This window comes from Erythrolamprus reginae, chromosome 1 (assembly GCF_031021105.1).
Source record: "Erythrolamprus reginae isolate rEryReg1 chromosome 1, rEryReg1.hap1, whole genome shotgun sequence".
In the NCBI taxonomy this organism is placed as follows: Eukaryota; Metazoa; Chordata; class Lepidosauria; order Squamata; family Dipsadidae; genus Erythrolamprus; species Erythrolamprus reginae.
In genome coordinates, this window is record NC_091950.1 from 2,278,654 (window position 1) to 2,297,589 (window position 18,936).

The window sequence follows — 18,936 nt, forward strand, 5'->3', positions numbered from 1 at the left end:
AGTCCTTTGCCACCATCACCGCCGCTGTGCTGCTGGTGTGCGGTAGAGCCGCTTGCCCAAGCCACTTTTCAGCCTGCTGGGAGGGCTCCTCGGCCAAGGGGAAATGTCTGGCAGGTCCTGGGGGACTGCCCTTTCCTTTAGTGACTTCGCAGCCCTAGCAACCAAGTTTCCTGCTCGGCCCCCGTGGGGAGGAGAAGCCACTCAGACAATTTTATATGCTGGGGACATGATGCGCGGTACGGGAACTTTTTATCTCTGAGGGAAAGGGATAATTGAGAAAGAGGGAGTCTCCAAAGGTGTCGGGGAGGTGGGCTGTGGAGAGCATTGGATACTGTCCATAATAGCCTGAAGCCAAGCAAGCTTTGGGGGGGGGGACAGCTGTTTAGGTGACCCTTAAAGCAATGTAAGTTTTTACACCAGTTTTATTTTTGGCACCTCATGACTGACCTCTGAGAGAGAGAGAAACAAAGGAAGAGGGGCAAAACAGAATAAAAAAGTTTCTCTTGAAAATAAGGTTTTGTTTTTATACTTCTCCATGTGCACATATACGCAGAGTGGGGCGCGAGAGCACAGACACACACACACACACACACACACACACACACACACAAAGAGTTGGAAGGGACTCTGTACTGTAGGTCATCATTTGGTCCAGGGGTCTCCAATGTTGGCCACATTATGACTTGTGGACTTCAAATCCTAGAGTTCCTCGGCCCACAAAGGTGGCTGAGGAACTCTGGGAGTTGTAGTCCACAAGTCTTAAAAGTTGCCAAGGTTGGAGATTCCTACTCTAGAAACACTCCTTTTAAGGAATATTTCAGGTTTATCATCATCACCATATATTTCCATGCACTTCAATTATGAAAATTGTAGTAGTCAAGAGAGGGGTCTTTGAAAACCTCATGTGAGTAGTAATATTAAGGCAACCTCAGCAGGGAACTGTAATTGTAAATGATTCTATCACTAGTCATTTTTGTGACTAAAGGAACAACTAACAAAATAAGGTTGGGAGTGCAAGGGTCTTCAAACCTGGCAAGTTTAAGGCTTCTGGACCTCAGTTCCCATTTCTGAGTCACTAGCTTGACTGGTGGAGGAATTCTAGGATTTGAAGTCCACAAATCAGGAAGCTGTCAACTTTGAAGTTTGTAAAAAGTGTACATAGTTTTAAAAAGTGTACATGGTTTTAGAAAGTATACATGGTTGTAAAAAGTATTCTGCTACATTGGTATTGTATTAAACAATAGAATATTACACCATTTGGTTTAGAATTCTTTTTCCCCTTGTTTTCCTACTCTAAAATCTAGGTGCGTCTTATACACCAAAAATACAGTATATGACAAAGACAAACTGATAATAACATTATTGTACTTTGACTGAATTGAACGTGTATGATCCGGACTGTTAATTTAGACTGTACTATTTCTTATAGTAATAGAATTCTTTATTGGCCAAGTGTGATTGGACACACAAGAAATTTGTCTTGGTGCATGTGCTTTATAAACACTATATTCACTTTAACGTATATATGTGTGTGACTAGATACTTACTCATATCTACTGCAATGTCCCATTTCTGTGTGCAGGTCCTTGATAACTCAAGGGTTGCTCTGCACACACATAGGTAATGTAAAAAGGGTAGAAAACTGAATGTTAGCAATGTACAGAGAACATGTAAAATGTTAGTTTAGCTATGCTAGATTCATCTAAAAATGTAAACCATAATATATGAGTCGTTGGTAGTGGAGCAACACAATGCATAATTAACAGAAGAGGAAAAAAATGTCAAAATAACAAAAAGTAACCAACATGTAGCATTAGCCAATGGAGGGAAAATGATACTGCAATTGTTCATGGCTGAATGAACATTTACCAATGTTAAATATACCTAACTGGTATTTAATTTGCTATCTGTTAGAATATTGGTAAATGCAGGGTTTGTTGCAACCTTTGTTGTAAGCACTCAGAAAATTGCTTTGATGCTCGGCATCACTTGGAAACTTCATTGTAGTTTTCATGCGCCCTCTGGTGGTCGTGTGGAAAGAGTGAATAGGACTATTAAAGATAAGTTAGCAAAAATTTGTCAGGAAACTCAGCTTAAATGGCCAGATGCGCTTCCAATGGCCCTTTTTGCTGTGAGATGTGCCCCTCAAAAGAACATACATGTTTCCCCTTATGAATTACTGTATGGAAGGGTCCCTAATCTTTTACCCCCCATGGTTCAATCCTCCACACCTGTGGCAGATTCCCTTAAATTTAAAGAGTTACAGACCCTAAATACCATTGTTAATGAACTCCAAGATTATGTGTTGCAATGCAGACCCCACATTCTTGTAACCCCTACACATGACATAGTACCTGGCCAAGAGGTGTGGGTGAAGGATTATAACAGGGAAGTTCTCAAGCCCAAATGGAAAGGACCATATACTGTGGTTATGATCTCCCCTCTTGCTGTCAATGTATAATTGAAAAGCAAGGAAGAAGGGTTACTGCAAGGTTAGAAAATTGTCTCTTTCTGACTCATGACAATCCAGTAATCAATGCTAACTTAGTTTTCAATAACAAAAATCTCATGATGGATGGATGCATTTGCTCCATAGACATATGGAACATATGAATTTCAAACTTCTAAAGAAAACTGTTGAATTATCTAATGGCATTAAATTAAATCCTTGTAAAAATATTTAATGTTTGCAATGAAGAAAAGAGTAAGGCAACTCCTGCAAACAGAATTAACTGATTTAAAACCAAAGAACCATTAGCAATAGTATTTGCAGATATTATTGGTCCTAAGAAACCTAGTTTAGGTGGAGCCTGTTATACACTGAGTATAATTGACCATTATTCAAGATATGGTTTCTGTTACTTAATGAAATGAAAAACAGAAATGTATAACATTTTTCCAACTGGCTAAAATTTATAGAAAGGAAAACAAACAGGAAAGGTGTAGGTGTTGTAACTGATATTGGTACAGAGTTTAAAAATAGGAAATTTGAAACCATGTTGCAAAGAGCTGGAATAAAGGTTATATTTGTTTGTTTGTTTGTTTGTTTGTTTGTTTGTTTGTTTTGTCCAATACACAATAATACAGAATAATGGTTATACAGGATATAATCAGGTAAAATGTATTAAAAGGGGAATAGAGGAGAAAATAAAGGAGTGAAATATAACTATCAGGGAATAGCAGAAAAATATATAGGTATATCAGATATAGATATAGGAGATATAGGAGAGACAATAGGACAGGGGATGGTAGGCACTCTGGTGCACTTATGTACGGCCCTTACTGACCTCTTAGGAACTTGGTGAGGTCAACTGTGGATAGTCTAAGGGTAAAGTGTTGGCATTTAGGGGATGATACTACAGAGTCCGGTAGTGAACTCCATGCTTAAACAATTTGTTTACTAAAGTCGTATTTTTTACAGTCAAGTTTGGAGCGGTTAATATTAAGCTTGTATCTGTTCTGCACTCCTGTGTTGTTGTGGTTGAAGCTGAAGTAGTCTTTGACAGGCAGGATGTTGCAGCATATGATCTTGTGGGCAATACTTAGATCATGTTTGAGGCGTCTTAGTTCTAAGCTTTCTAGACCCAGGATTGTAAGTCTAGTTTCGTAGGGTGTTCTGTTACAGGTAGAGGAGTGAAGAGCTCTTCTGGTGAAGTATCTCTGGACATTTTCGAGGGTTTTAATGTCAGAAAGTTTAGTTTGTAATTTTCTCATTGAGATGGGGAGGTTATTTTTCTTGATTGAGGTAGATGTTAATGGTACGTAAAGTCTGATTATTATTTTCATCTCGAGGAAGAATGTGTTGTAGAGGTAATCCGTAGAGTTGCAGTTTGCGAATAAAGTTTGCCAGTTTAATGTTGAGAGATGGGTATCAATGAGTTCATAGTTTGCTTTTTTGAAATTAAATTTCTGTGTCGCATTATTTGGGTGGATCTCGGTGTGGCTTAGGTTGAGACTGAAGTTTATCATGCTGTGGTCACTGTTGGACAAAGGTTCTATTATTTGTAAGCCATATATTGTGCTTTTGGTGTTGCAGAAGATGAGATCTAGACAGTTATCTACTCTAGTATTGTTAGTTATTAGTTGGTCAAGTCCCAGATTGGTGACAGTGTTATATATAGTAGAGTGGATAGGTTCCGTGCTACATTGATTTAATGTCCAGTTGATGTGTGGTAGGTTGAGGTCTCCAAGGAAGATGATGGGGTGTGGGCACTGGGTAGCCCACGTTAGTAGTTCTAATAATTTGTTTGCATGTGCGATGTCATAGTCCGGTGCTATGTAGCATAGTAAGAAGCCAATTGTGGTTTTTAGGGAAAGATCACAGACAAGAGTTTCTGTGTGCAACTGTGATGTTTTTTAGGTTTAGAGATTTTTTGTAGAATATAGCTACCCCGCCTCCTCTGCGGGATTCACGGTCATAATGAGAGACAAGATAGTTCCTTGTTGTAATAATGGAGTCTGAGTAGGATGCATTGAGCCAGGTTTCACAAAGATAATATAAATGACTGAGGAGTCAAGAAGGAGGAGGAATTCTGATATCTTATTGGCTATACTTCTGGCATTTAATAATTTGCATTTGAGATTGGTTTTGTGTTGGGAGTAGGTTTTGGGTTGGTTAGAGGCAACAAGGGGAGGAGATTTCATAGATTCTGGTTTGCCAGAGAAGCTTTGGGGTGAAACTATAAGGTGTGCTATTCAAGTTCTCAATAATGTAGTTAATGCATCAACTGGGGAAATACCATTTACTTGTTCGTATGGAATAAAACCTAATCTTAGTTATTTGTATGTGTTTGGTGCTCCTGCATGGGTGAGATCCTCTCAGGGCACAATGTGAGTTACTATCAGTATTCTGATGATACTCAGCTGTACATCTCCACTGCGTGTCCAGGGAATATGTATATTGGGGGGGGGGGGCTGGGAAGAGCAAGCTGGTGGTGGGCTTTGCTGCTTCTCCAGACTGCACAGAATCATAAAAACCGGTTCACCCGAACTGCTCCGAACCAACTGAATCCCACCCTGAACGAGAATGAATATGATAAACAAAGGAAGCTAAACTGCTTCTCTCTGGATATATTTCCAAAATATTGACCTTTAGAAAATGCATTACTTACTTAAGTTTATTTATTTTACATTCTGGATCATTCAGCCCACAACATAATAGTTCTAGGCTTCCCACACTACAAAGGTCTGCGTAGCACAGCTCCAACTCTCTCAATCTCTGGTTTTTCTTGAATACATCCACAAAATACCTGCTGCAAGAGTTGGTCAGGATCTTTCCATCAAGCCTCCAAAGAAGAATATGAAAAATTAAAACTATTTATTGAAAAACAAGCATAGAATGTATTTTTATAGGACTTGAAGGGACAGTGATTAAGTAAAAAAATTGAACTGCCTCACCCTGGATATATTTCCAGAAAAATAACATTCAAACAATGATTGTGTAGATGAAACAGAGAGGTATATGCATTTCTTACTTTAGCTTCTTTACTTTACACCCTGGATTTTTGAGCCCATCACACAATAGTTCCATTGCTTTGTAATTATAGTTTGAGAAGAACAATGTTAACTCTCTCAATCTCTGGTTTTCACCGAGTACTTCTGTAGTAGACCAGTCATAGGCCACGACTTCCTGTTTTCCAGAAAGCCTACAGAGATCAGTTTGAAAAATTACAAGTATTTCTTGAAACTCCATTGTGCAATGTACAGTATTTCACCGGAACTGATGGGGATGTGATCATACAGTGCATTAAGAATGGATTGGCACCTTTAGGCTCTCACCCTTGACCACACCCAGTGCACCTCAACCCCCCCCACCTCAGCCCACTCACAGCCAGCTTTTCTATTCTGCTGGCTCTCCCCTGGTGATTCTCTCTGGCCCTCCACCCCTGGACCTTCAGCTTGGCCCATTCATCAAGACACCATTTGTCCTGGGTGTTTTACTCCACAGGACAAAAAGCCAGCAGCCAATCAGGTGAGAGGCAGCAACGATAGGCCTGGGAAGGGTGACCGAGAGGGCTCCGAGGGGGGGGGGGATGCGATTGTGGACAAGTTATGGAAGCACATTGGGGAAGGCAGGAAAACCCTACCTGCACGTAGCTTGTGCTGCTGCTGCCATTGATCCTGGCAATTGGTGGCAGAAGGCAAATGCTGTTTGCATGCCTGGTGCTGTTACTGCTTCACATTACACCTGGTGGGGAGGGGCACAGTGGGGGAGCAGCCAAACTGCCCATTCAGCATGAGGCCCAAGTGCAGGTGCAGAAGCAATGGTGGTGGTGGTGGTAGTGGTGAAAATGACAAGCCACCATGGACAACAGGCATGCAGCAGTGGGAGGGGGCTTCTCAATTTAATCTCTCACCCTGCCATGGCCTCTGCAACTAGACTTAACTCTGAACAGACAATTCAATGGCCCTCCCATTGTGTCCCACACCATTCAACACACACACAAACCACACACTCACTACCATCACCTGTGTTCACAATAAATGCACTGCTGCACATCCCTATCCCAAGGAGCAGTACACACACACATTTGCCTCCTTCCCCTTCCCAGCTTCACCAGGAGCTGTGCAAAGGCATTTGCCTGCTTCCTCCTATCAGCACCAGATGTTTTGCCTATTTGCCGATGACTCTAAAGTGTGCAGTAGGGTTGATATTCCTGGAGACGTCTGTAATATGGCAAATGATTTGCTTTACTAGATAAATGGTCAAAGCAATGGAAACTGCAGTTTAATGTTTCCAAATGTAAAATAATGCACTTGGGGAAAAGGAATCCTCAATCTGAGTATTGTATTGGCAGTTCTGTGTTAGCAAAAACTTCAGAAGAGAAGGATTTAGGGGTAGTGATTTCTTCTTTGGGAAGCAGAGAGGAAACTGCTTAGAACATTTTTAAAAAAGGGAATAAAACAGAAAATAAAAAGGGAGAAAGGAACTTGGCAGGAACCTTGGGAAGAATACCTGCTGAGCCCTGGTAAGTTTGTGGGGTGAGTTTCTTGTTTAATTACTTATTCGCCTTTTTTTTTTTGCAGATATAATCCTAAAACAAGTAGGAAAAAAAATCCAAAAAGTAAACAAAAAAAATTTGAACAACCTAAAAAGCTGTGGGTTGTTGTTTTTTTAAGTCAATGGAAGGGAGGAAGGGAATAAAATTATTAACCTTATCAAAAATATCAAAAAATCATTGATATCTACAAGAGAAAGCTAAATATCTTTTTTTTTAAAAAAAAAAAGAAATTTGTATACTAATAACAGTAAACACATACTAATAAGAAATGGAGGTAGATAGCCAGCAGACGGAGGGGAGCTTCCCAGTGTTTTGCATTGAGTGTCACATGTATGACTATTTGCCTGCTGGACAGAAGTCTTGGGTGTGTGATCGGTGCAATGATCTCCTGGCTCTCAGGGAACAGGTTCTTTCCCTTGGAGCCAAGGTAGCAGACCAGGAGAAGCAGAGAGAGATAGTGAGGCAGGAGAAGATCTTCAGGGATGCAGTAGGAGCATCCCACTCCATGCTGAGCAGCTCCCCAACTGCTCTGGAGAATGGGGATCTTGGGCAGGGAGGACAAGAGTATGTGGAAGAGGGACAGGCTCCCTTAGTTGGGACCCCTTCCTTGGAGGATGTGCCCATATCCTCTTGCACTGAGGATACTTCTCCACGGGTGGTGGGTGTTGTGTTTGGGCCTGGGCCAGCCGTTGCTCCCACAGATGGGGGAGATATGGCACAAAGTGACTGTGAAAGCCTGGCTGACAGCCAGGAAGATGTAGCAGACAGCCAGGAAGATGTGGCAGAGAGCCAGGAGGATTCAGAAGACAGCCCAGGGGATTTGGCCGGCAGTTCTTCGGACAGTTTGTCCTCGCTCAGTTTGTCTGCAGAGCAATATATTGATTTACGCAACCAAAGAGCCTTACAAAGAAGGGATCGCTTTAAGAAGTATGATAAGGCATGTTAGGAGCACCTGGGCTGGGTGTGGTTCCCTTAATGAGGGCTAAAGGCATAAAAAGGGAACAGGGGTTAAGGCAAACTATGGTTGTTTATCTGGGTGGTTTGTGTAGCGTTGTTCTTCCTGCTTTGAAGCTTCTGCTCTTGGATTTAAACTCAGCGTTGTGGGAGTTGAAAATTCTGGGACAAGCTGCTGCTCTCGTGCCTTGAGAATTCAGAGAACTCTTGGAACATTTATGCTACGTGATTTTTGTATTTGTTTGCTTTTTCATGAACTTTGTATCTAGCTGAATTTTCACCTCGAACTGTGTTTTACTCCTGAAAATAAGGGCAGTTTTCTTTAGCCTTTTCTTTTCTATTTAATAGAAGTTTGCTGCTAAGCAATGCACGTGTGTGTCTGACCTTCTTTCCTGGACCGTTAATTATCGCCTGAGGCCAATCAGGCAGAACAGTGGGTGGGTGAATACTTGTAGTGGGTGATGACAATGGTCAGAAGTGGATAATCAAAGAAGACAAGGAGATTGCTGAGAGGCTAAATGATTTCTTTGCCTCCGTTTTCACTGAGGAGGATAGAGGGCATTTGCCTGCCACTGAATTAGTTTTCCCAGGGAGGGAATTAGAAGAATTAAACCAGATAGAGATAAACAAAGAAGATATTATTATTATTTATTATTATTATTTATTAGATTTGTATGCCGCCCCTCTCCATAAACTCGGGGCAGCTCACAACAATAATGAAACAATGTACAATAAATCTAATATTTAAAAGTAACTAAAAACCCCTTATTTAAAAAGCAAGACATACACACAAACATACCATGCATAAACTATATAGGCCTGTGGGAGATGTTTCAATTCCCCCATGCCTGATGGCAGAGGTGAGTTTATGAAAGACAAGGTTGAAGTTGTCAACCAAGTGCACAGCAGCAGTAAAAAAAGCAAATTCCGTGGTTGGCATGATTAGGAAGAGAATTGAAAATAAATCGGTAAGTGTTGTATTGCCTCTGTACAAATTGATGGTGAGACCACATTTGGAGTTCCTTGTACAGTTCTGGTCACCACACAACAAGAAGGATATAATGGAACAAAGGTGCAAAAAAAGGCAACAAGAATGATCAAGGAAATGGAGCCCCTCCCTTATGAAACCAGGTTGCAATGCCTTGGTCTCTTCAGCTTTGAAAGATGGCATTTAAGGGGGGACTTGATCGAAGTGAATAAAATCATACATGGGATAGAAAAGGTGGATGGAGAAAAATTATTTTCTCTATCATACAAGACTAGGACAAGGGGGCTCTCCCTAAAGCTCATAGGTAAAAAAGTGGGGACAAATCAAGGGAAATATTTCTTCACCCAGAGGCTCGTTGGTTTATGGAATTCACTTCCAGAAGAGGTTGTGACAGCTGTCAGCCTTGATAGCTTCAAGGCAGGATTAGACAGATTCATGGATGCCAAGTGTATTGTTGGTTATTGAAACACATGTCCAAGTGCTGCCTCTATGTTGGTTGAGGCAGACAGGGTTCCCTTGGGTCTCATTTATTCATTTATTCATTTATTAGATTTGTAGATGCACGTATCATGCCGCATTGATTGCATCAGGGGAATCCCGCCCGGCCGCTCTTTTTAGGGTAACCCACTCCCTTCTTAACTAGGGGGGAGTTGGGGAGCCCTTACAGAGTAGTGCTGAGGAATTTAACACGTTTTTCGCTGATAAAATCGCTCGGATTCGAGCAGAACTCGACTCCAATTGTAAAACAGAGTCGACTGACAACGAGTCAGTCAAGGTGACTGGGGCTAAACATCTTTGTCCATCTGTCTGGGAGGAGTTTGACTTGGTGACATCTGATGAAGTGGACAAGGCCATTGGAGATGTAAATTCCGCCACCTGTCTACTGGATCCGTGTCCCTCTTGGTTTGTTTTGACCACTTGGGAGGTGACACAGAGCTGGGTCCAGGAGATTGTTAGCGCCTCCTTGGGGAGGAGGTCCTTTCCGGCTCCTTATAAGGAGGCACTTTTGCACCCCCTCCTCAAGAAGCCTTCCCTGGACCCAGCCGTGCTCAATAACTACCGTCCAGTCTCCAACCTTCCCTTTATGGGGAAGGTTGTTGAGAAGGTGATGGCACTTCAACTCCAACGGTCCTTGGAAGATTATCTAGGTCCACAACAGTGTGGATTCAGGCCCGGTTACAGCACGGAAACTGCTTTGGTCACGCTGATGGATGATCTCTGGTGGGCCTGGGACAGGGGCTTGTCCTCTTTCCTGGTGCTTCTTGACCTCTCAGCGGCTTTTGATACCATCAACCATGGTATCCTTCTGTGCCGGCTGGAGAGGTTGGGAGTGGGAGGCACTGTTCTTCAGTGGTTCTCCTCCTACCTCTCCGGTCGGTCGCAGTCAGTGTTAGTGGGGGGTCAAAGGTCGACCTCTAGGTCTAGCCCTTGTGGGTTACCTCATGGGTCGGTCCTCTCCCCCCTGCTATTTAATATCTACATGAAACCGCTGGGTGAGATCATCCAAGGGCATGGGGTGAGGTATCATCAATATGCTGATGATACACAGTTATACATCTCCACCCCATGTCCAGTCAACAAAGCAGTGGAAGTGATGTGCCGGTGCCTGGAGGCTGTTGGGGCTGGGATGGGTGTCAACAAATTCAAACTCAACCCAGACAAGACAGAGTGGCTGTGGGTCTTACCTCCCAAGGACAATTCCATCTGTCTGTCCATTACCCTGGGTGGAGAATCATTGACCCCCTCAGAGAGGGTTCGCAACTTGGGCATCCTCCTTGATCCACAGCTCACGTTAGAGAAACATCTTTCAGCTGTGGTGAGGGGGGGCGTTCGCCCAGGTTCGCCTGGTGCACTAGTTGCAACCCTATTTGGACCGGGAGTCACTGCTCAGAGTCACTCATGCCCACATCACCTCAAAGCTCGACTACTGTAATGCTCTCTACATGGGGATACCTTTGAAAAGTGTTCGGAAACTTCAGATCGTGCAAAATGCAGCTGCGAGAGCAGTCATGGGCTTCCCCAGGTATGCCCATATTACACCAACCCTCCGCAGTCTGCATTGGTTGCCGATCAGTTTCTGGTCACAATTCAAAGTGTTGGTTATGACCTATAAAGCCCTTCATGGCACCGGACCAGATTACCTCAGGGACCGCCTTCTACCGCACGAATCCCAGCGGCCAGTTAGGTCCCACAGAGTGGGTCTTCTCCGGGTCCCATCAACTAAACAATGTCGCTTGGCGGGACCCAGGGGAAAAGCCTTCTCTGTGGCGGCCCTGGCCCTCTGGAACAAACTCCCCCCAGAGAATAGAATTGCCCCCACCTTCCTTGCCTTTCGTAGGCTGCTTAAAATCCACCTCTGCCACCAGGCATGGGGGGACTGAGATACACTTTTCCCCTAGGCCTTTACAATTTTATGCATGGTATGTCTGTATGTATGATTGGTTTTTATATAATGGGTTTTTAACTGTTTTTAGTATTGGCTAACCCCGAGTCTGTGGAGAGGGGCGGCATACAAATCCAATCAATCAATCAATCAATCAATCAATCAATCAATAAATAAATAAATAAATAAATAAATAAATAAATAAATAAATAAATATGCCGCCCCTCTCCACAGACTCGGGGCGGCTAACAACAATAGAAAAAAAACCCATGTGAACAAATCTAATATTTAAAATAGTCTAAGAAACCCCAATTTAAAAAACCAGTCATACATACAAGCATACCATATATAAATTCTATAAGCCTAGGGGGAAGGGAAAGACTCAATTCCCCCACGCCTGACGACAGAGGTGGGTTTTAAGGAGCTTGCGAAAGGCAAGGAGGGTGGGGGCAACTCTGATATCTGGGGAGAGTTGGTTCCAGAGGGTCGGGGCCGACACAGAGAAGGCTCTTACCCTGGGTCTCTTGTTGGGGGTCAAGAGAAAGGGAGGGTTTTGCCTTCTCTTTGTGCTCAAGATCCCCATGTACAATTGGTGGGCCACTGTGTCACACAGTATGCTGGACTTGATGGGCTTTGGCCTGATTCAGCATGGCTCTTCTTACGTTCTTATGTTCTTATGTCAGTCTCAAAATGGGTGAACAGTGCGGTCAGGTGGTGGGGAAAGCAAGTAGAATGCTTGGATGCATAGTTAGAGGTATAACAAGCAGGAAGAGGGAAATTGTGATCCCACTGTATAGAGCACTGGTGAGACCACATTTGGAATACTGTGTTCAGTTCTGGAGACCTCACCTACAAAAAGATATTGAATTGGTCAAAACACGGGCTACAAGAATGGTGGAAGGTCTTAAGCATAAAACTTATCAGGAAAGATTAATGAACTCAATCTGTATAGTCTGGAGGACAGAAGGGAAAGGGGGGACATGATCGAAACATTTAAATATGTTAAAGGGTTAAATAAGGTTCAGGAGGGAAGTGTTTTTAATAGGAAAGTGAACATAAGAACAAGGGGGCACAGTCTGAGGTTAATTGGGGAAAAGATCAAAAGCTCCGTGATAAAAAATTTTACTGAAAGAGTAGTAAATGCTTGGAACAAACTTCCAGCAGACATGGTTGGTAAATCCACAGTAACTGAATGTAAACATGCCTGGGATAAACATATATCCATCCTAAGATAAAATGCAGAAAATAGTATAAGGGCAAACTAGATGGACCATGATGTCTTTTTCAGCCATCAATCTTCTATGTTTCTATGTCCTTGATAATTCAAGGGTTGCTCTGCACACACCTTAACATAGGTTGTGGACCCAGAGAGGTAATGCCCATGAGATATTGCCAGTGAGATATTGAGTAATGTGAATATTCAGTTTTCATAAAGGTGTATTGTTGAATTAATGATGGTACAAGTCAACTAACTCATCCCTTATAACATGGCTGGATAGAACAAACTATGTTTCCTGGTCTATGAAATGTAGCCTGCTTCTGCATAAGGAAGGCTTATGGACTGTAGTAATTAATACACCAGATTAGTTTGGTAGGTGTTGGAACATATTGAAAAGGATTTTTGTTTCTAATAGTGTGAGTGAACACATACATCTTACATATAAATTGTTTAAAGCCCGTCTTCTCAAAGGTGGTGATATGTTAGCTTATTTGGAGTTTATGAAAAAGACTGTGCAAGAGCTACATGAAAAGGAACAGATATTTTGTACAGAGAACATGTAAAATGTTAGTTTAACTATGCTAAATTTAACTAAAAATGTAAACCATAATATATGGTAGTTGATAGTGGAGCAACGCAATGCAACCTAACTGTAGAGAAAACAGTCAAAAGACACTTATGCAGATCAAACTGAAAGTAAAAAGTCACTTACCCTAATGACTCTATTTTGCATTGTGAATCTTTGAGCCCATCGCACAATAGTTCCATTGCTTTGTCATCTTGATTCTCAAAGTTCAATAGTACCTTTCTCAATCTCTGGTTTTTCCTCAATACTTCTGTAAAATACCTGCTGCAGGATTTAGTCAGGACCAATCCATAAAGTCTGCAGTTCAAAATAATCAGAATTATTTCTTAAAAAATAATTATGGATTGTATTTTTATAGGAATTCAAGGGAATGCATGTATGGCAACTGAACTGCTTTTCCTTGGATATACTTTCAAAATATTATTCAATTTGGAATATTTGTGTTCATCAAACTGAAAGGAATAAATGTGACATTGTAGTTTTGTAAGAAATTCACATATTTATTTATTACAATTTTGACTGAAAGGTTCTTCTCAGATTAAATGAAATTCTTTTGGTGAAATATCGTACTGTGCGGTAAAGAGAATGAAAATAATACTCATGCCCTCATCACCTCAAGGTTTGACTACTGTAATGCTTTCTACATGGGGCTACCTTTGAAAAGTGTTCGGAAACTTCAGATCGTGCAGAATGCAGCTGCGAGAGCAGTCATGGGCTTCCCCAGGTATGACCATGTTACACCAACACTCCACAGTCTGCATTGGTTGCCGATCAATTTCCAGTCACAATTCAAAGTGTTGGTTATGACCTTTAAAGCCCTTCATGGCATCGGACCAGAATATCCCCGAGACCACCTTCTGCCGCACGAATCCCAGCGACCGATTAGGTCCCACAGAGTGGGCCTTCTCCAGGTCCCGTCAACTAAACAATGTCGTTTGGCAGGCCCCAGGGGAAGAGCCTTCTCTGTGGCGGCCCCGACCCTCTGGAACTAGCTCCCCCCAGAGATTAGAACTGCCCCCTACCTTCCTTGCCTTTCATAAACTCCTTAAAACCCACCTTTGTCATCAGGCATGGGAGAACTGAGATATTTCCCCCGGGCCTATACAATTTATGTATGGTATGACTGTATGTATGTATGACTGCTTAATAATGGAGTTTTTAAAAATATTTTAAATTGTAAATTATTAGATTTGTTATGAACTGTTTTATTGTGTTGTGAGCCGCCCCGAGTCTATGGAAAGGGGCGGCATACAAATCTAATAAATAAAATAAAATAAATAAAATAAACCTGGAATTAGCAAAGACGTTTCAGGAGTCCTTTTGAATCTTTGGAGCAAACAGCAAGTCCCAGAGTTTTCACCTCCCACTTGTCTGAAAAAGCTGGGTTGAAAACTCCAATGGCATGGAACAGAAACTTCAGAGCAGGAACCACAAAACAACACAGATAAACAGCCACGGTTTGCCTTGGCCTTTGTTTCCTTTTATCCCTTTAACCCTCATTAAGGGAACCACACACAGCCCTCAGTATAAGAACCACACCCAGCCCAGATGCTCCTATAATGACTTGTAATACTCCTTAAAGCGATCCCTTCTTTGCATAGCTCTTCGGCTAGGCAGATCGATATATTGATCTGCAGAAGAACCCAGAGACGAAAGACTGTCTGAGGGACTGCATGCCAAATCCCCTGGGCTGTCTGCTGAATCCTGCGTCCCAGTGGCCTTGTCCTCCTGGCTGTCTGCCAGATCTTCCTGGCTGTCTGCCACATCTTCCTGGCTGTCAGCCATATAATATATGGTAGTTGATAGTGGAGCAACGCAATGCAACCTAACTGTACAGAAAAGAGTCAAATGACACTTATGCAGATCAAACTGAAAGTAAAAAGTCACTTACCCTAATGTCTGTATTGTGCATTGTGGATGTTTGAGCACGTTGCACAATCGCTCCATTGCTTTGTCATCTTGATTCTCAAAGTTCAATAGTACCTTTCTCAATCTCTGGTTTTTCCTCAATACTTCTGTAAAATACCTGCTGCAAGATTCAGTCAGGATCAATCTAGAAAGTCTGCAGTTCAAAATAATCAGAATTATTTCTTGAAAAATAATTATTGATTGTATTTTTATAGGAATTCAAGGGAATGCATGTATGGCAACTGAACTGCTTTTCCTTGGATATATTTTCAAAATATTATTCAATTTGGAATATTTGTGTTCATCAAACTAAAAGGAATAAATGTGACATTGTAGTTTTGTAAGAAATTCACATATTTATTTATTACAATTTTGACTGAAAGGTTCTTCTCAGATTAAGTGAAATTCTTTTGGTGGAATATCATACTGTGCGGTAAAGAGAAAGAAAATAATACTAACTTGTATAGACAAATCTATTTGTTGTTCAGTGAAATATTTATGTAGGAAAGAAAAAATAAAAATAAATATAGCACAATGTGTATGATGATATCAATTGAGCAATAGTAAATAGTAAATAAACCACCCATGCTGGCCACACCGGTTTAACAAAGGGGAAAAAAGTCCCAATGCATTATGTGATGCTCCTGATGTGGTTGGCTGGAGGCAAAGGAGGCGTGGCTAGGGGTGGGAGCCTGAAGGTCCTAGACCAATGATGGAGAACCTATGGCATGGGTGCCACAGGTTGCACACAGAACTGTATCTGCTGGCACAGAAGCCATTGCCCTATCTCAGCTCAACATGTATGTGTGTGCTGGCCAGCTGATATTTGGTTCATGCAGAGGCTCTGGGAAGATGTTTTTGGCTTCCAGAGAGCCTCCAAGGGGATGGGGAAGAGTGTTTTTGCCCTTCCCTGGCTCCAGGGGAGGGCGAAACACAAGCCTACTAGGCCCACCAGAATTTGGAAATCAGGCCGTTACTGGACTCCAGAGGGCCTCCAGGGGGTGGAGGAAGCTTTTTTTGCCCTCACAAGACATTGAATTATGGGTGTAGGCACTCGGGCATGTGCCATTGCTTTTTTGGCACCCGAGGTAATAAAGGTTCACCTTCACTGTCCTAGATCCTTTGAGAAATTTCTCAGACTCCCTTCACTTTTGTCAATTTTGTTATGTTGTAGCCTGATTCTATACCTGTAAGAAAAACTTCAGAAGCCAACAAAAGAAAGCAAGGAAAAGAACTTTATTGTCAAATAAAGTCAATAAAAAATAGACCTGTTATGCACATAATGGGACTCTGAAAGTCAGTTATTTTCCGGGGTGATTTGCTTGATAGAAATCATATCATTTATAGGATTCTTTCTCAATTATTCATCCCCTAATTACCCCTTCCTTACCCCTATGTTCATATTAGGGATGGGGACTTTGGGAAAGTTCCTTTGGGGACTTTCCCACTTCATCAATCATTAACAATTATCCCTTTCATTTCATTCATTATATTGGGAAAATGCTATAAAAAATAATCAAGAAAAAGATCTGCCACCACCTTGAGACAAATAACATAATAGCCAACAGTCAACACGATTTTATTAGGAACAAATCATGCCAAACCAACTTCATTCCATTCTTTAACACTGTGACCAAATCAATTGACCAGCAAAACACACTGGACTTAGTATGCCTAGACTACAGTAAAGCATTCGACAAAGTGGACCACAATCTACTATTCTGCAAATTAGAGAAAATATGATAGAGAGCAACACAATCAGATGGATTGACAACTGACTGATCAACCGCACCCAACGAGTAGTCCTCAAAGGGTCCACGTCCACATGGAAAGAAGGAAGCAGTGGGGTACCACAAGGATCAGTCCTAGACCCAGTACTCTTTAACATTTTTATCAACAACCTAGATGTGGGAATAGAAGGGGAACTAATTAAATTTGCAGATGACACCAAATTAGCAGGAGTAGCCAATACCCCAGAGGATACAACATAAAGTCATAAAGAGGCCCAGTGAGCAGGAAACCTGATACTCAGGCAGGGTACCCGAAAGACTTTCCTGAAGCACTAACACTCCCCCCCCACATCCTATAGACAGACGCTGGCACAGAACAGCTCAAATCAAAGCAGAAATGCCAATCAAAAAGAATATACAACAACAAGAACAAAAAGAACAACAAGCAACAATTGATAATCACAGCTATCAATGCTTTAAATGCAATGACATTATCAATGATCATGATGGTTTCATAAAATGCCAGACTTGCAATCAGTCTGCTCACAAAAGCTGCTTCAATATTTCTAAACATATTGACACCTTCCTAAAAGCAAACTCTTCATTTCTTTATATGTGCTCATCCTGCACCCCCAAGCTAAATATACTTAGCAGTTTGTCTGATGAGATTAATACCTTAAAAGAAGCCATCAAAACTCAAGAAACATTAATCGAAAGTATTGAACCAAGACTTCTCAAAACACAACAAGAATTCAAAGAAAGTATTGAATCAAGACTCTCACCCATGGAGAAAAATATCCAAACACTGAATCCACCCGACAAAATACCACTCACCACTCCACCACCCCAACCTCAACCTCAACCACTTCCAATACTCAAAAAACCACTAATTCTACCACTGATATCTCTACCCTAGTCAAGGATGCCATGGAACGTGAACAAAAACGCCAGAATGCTATCCTCTTTGGTCTTGATGAAAGTCATGAATTAGATATAACAAGAATAAGAAATATCATCCACCTCCACTCACATGCACAAACAATTGCCCAAGAAGACATTTTGGAAGTTACCAGAATTGGACCTGAGCACAAGTATAACGATGGCTCAATAGCTCCCCGCTTCTGCAAAGTAGTATGCAAAACTGAACAAATAAAACAGCAATTCATCAAGACCATTAACCACATTGCCAGAAATAACAAGTCCTTCAACAAACTCAGATCCAGACCAGATCTTTCTCTCCTCCAACGTATTCACTCTCATGAACTACAGGCAGAACTCAAGAGATGCTATGAACTTGGTGAAACAAACCTTTACATAGATTACCGCACAGAAAGCATCAAACCCAAAACCCATAATTCTCCCCACATCTTCCGGTCTAACTTTCAACCTACCATCTCACAATATCAAACTGACACCTGCCAGACCACGATCCCACAACAACAAATGGACAACCCTACCACCTCAAACCAAGAATAGGAAAGCGTGCCCCTTACTTCCTCTAACCACCCCAAAACCAATCCCCAACACAAGACCAATCTCAAATGTAAACTATTAAATGCTAGAAGTTTAGTCAACAAGACATCTGAATTCCTCCTTCTACTTGACACCTCCAACTTTGATATAATTTTTACATGCGAAACATGGCTAAATGCTTCCTACCCAGACTCCATTATCACATCAAAAAACTACCATGTTTTCCGCTCAGACCGTGAATCCCGCAGAGGAGGCGGAGTAGCTATATTCTACAAAAAATCACTGAACCTAAAAATCCTCAAAGTTGCACAGGATTTATTGGTTCCTGAAACTATTGTTTGTGATTTATCCCTAAATACCACAATTCGCTTCTTACTCTGCTACAGAGCCCCGGACTACGACATCGAACATGCAAACAAATTATCCACATTACTAACATGGGCAACCAACTGCCCATACCCCATTATCTTCCTTGGAGACCTCAATCTACCACACATCAACTGGTCCTTAAATGAATGCAGCATGGAACCCATCCATTCTACTATATATAATACCGTCACCTATCTGGGACTCGACCAACTAGTAACTAACAATACCAGACTTGATAGCTGTCTGGATCTCATCTTCTGCAACAGCAAAAGTACAATATATGGCTTACAAACAATAGAACAATTTTCCAACAGTGACCACAGTA

At 41.7% G+C, this 18,936-nt stretch overlaps 1 protein-coding gene across 18 annotated transcripts in view; it reads right to left on the bottom strand.

Annotated features, from left to right (window-relative positions):
* The window catches only part of LOC139162732 (NACHT, LRR and PYD domains-containing protein 3-like), a 255,679-nt gene that overhangs the window by 153,038 nt on the left and 83,705 nt on the right, over positions 1–18,936 (bottom strand). For 15 of the 18 annotated variants that reach the window (XM_070743544.1, XM_070743563.1, XM_070743553.1 and 12 more), the window contains 3 exons: positions 15,023–15,193; positions 13,258–13,428; positions 5,112–5,285 (listed from right to left, as the gene is read on the bottom strand). In XM_070743544.1, the coding sequence (XP_070599645.1) occupies positions 5,112–5,285; positions 13,258–13,428; positions 15,023–15,193 (516 nt within the window). The remainder of the gene's footprint in view (positions 1–5,111; positions 5,286–13,257; positions 13,429–15,022; positions 15,194–18,936) is intronic. The other 3 variants (XM_070743452.1, XM_070743534.1, XM_070743515.1) reach the window with 1 other exon arrangement.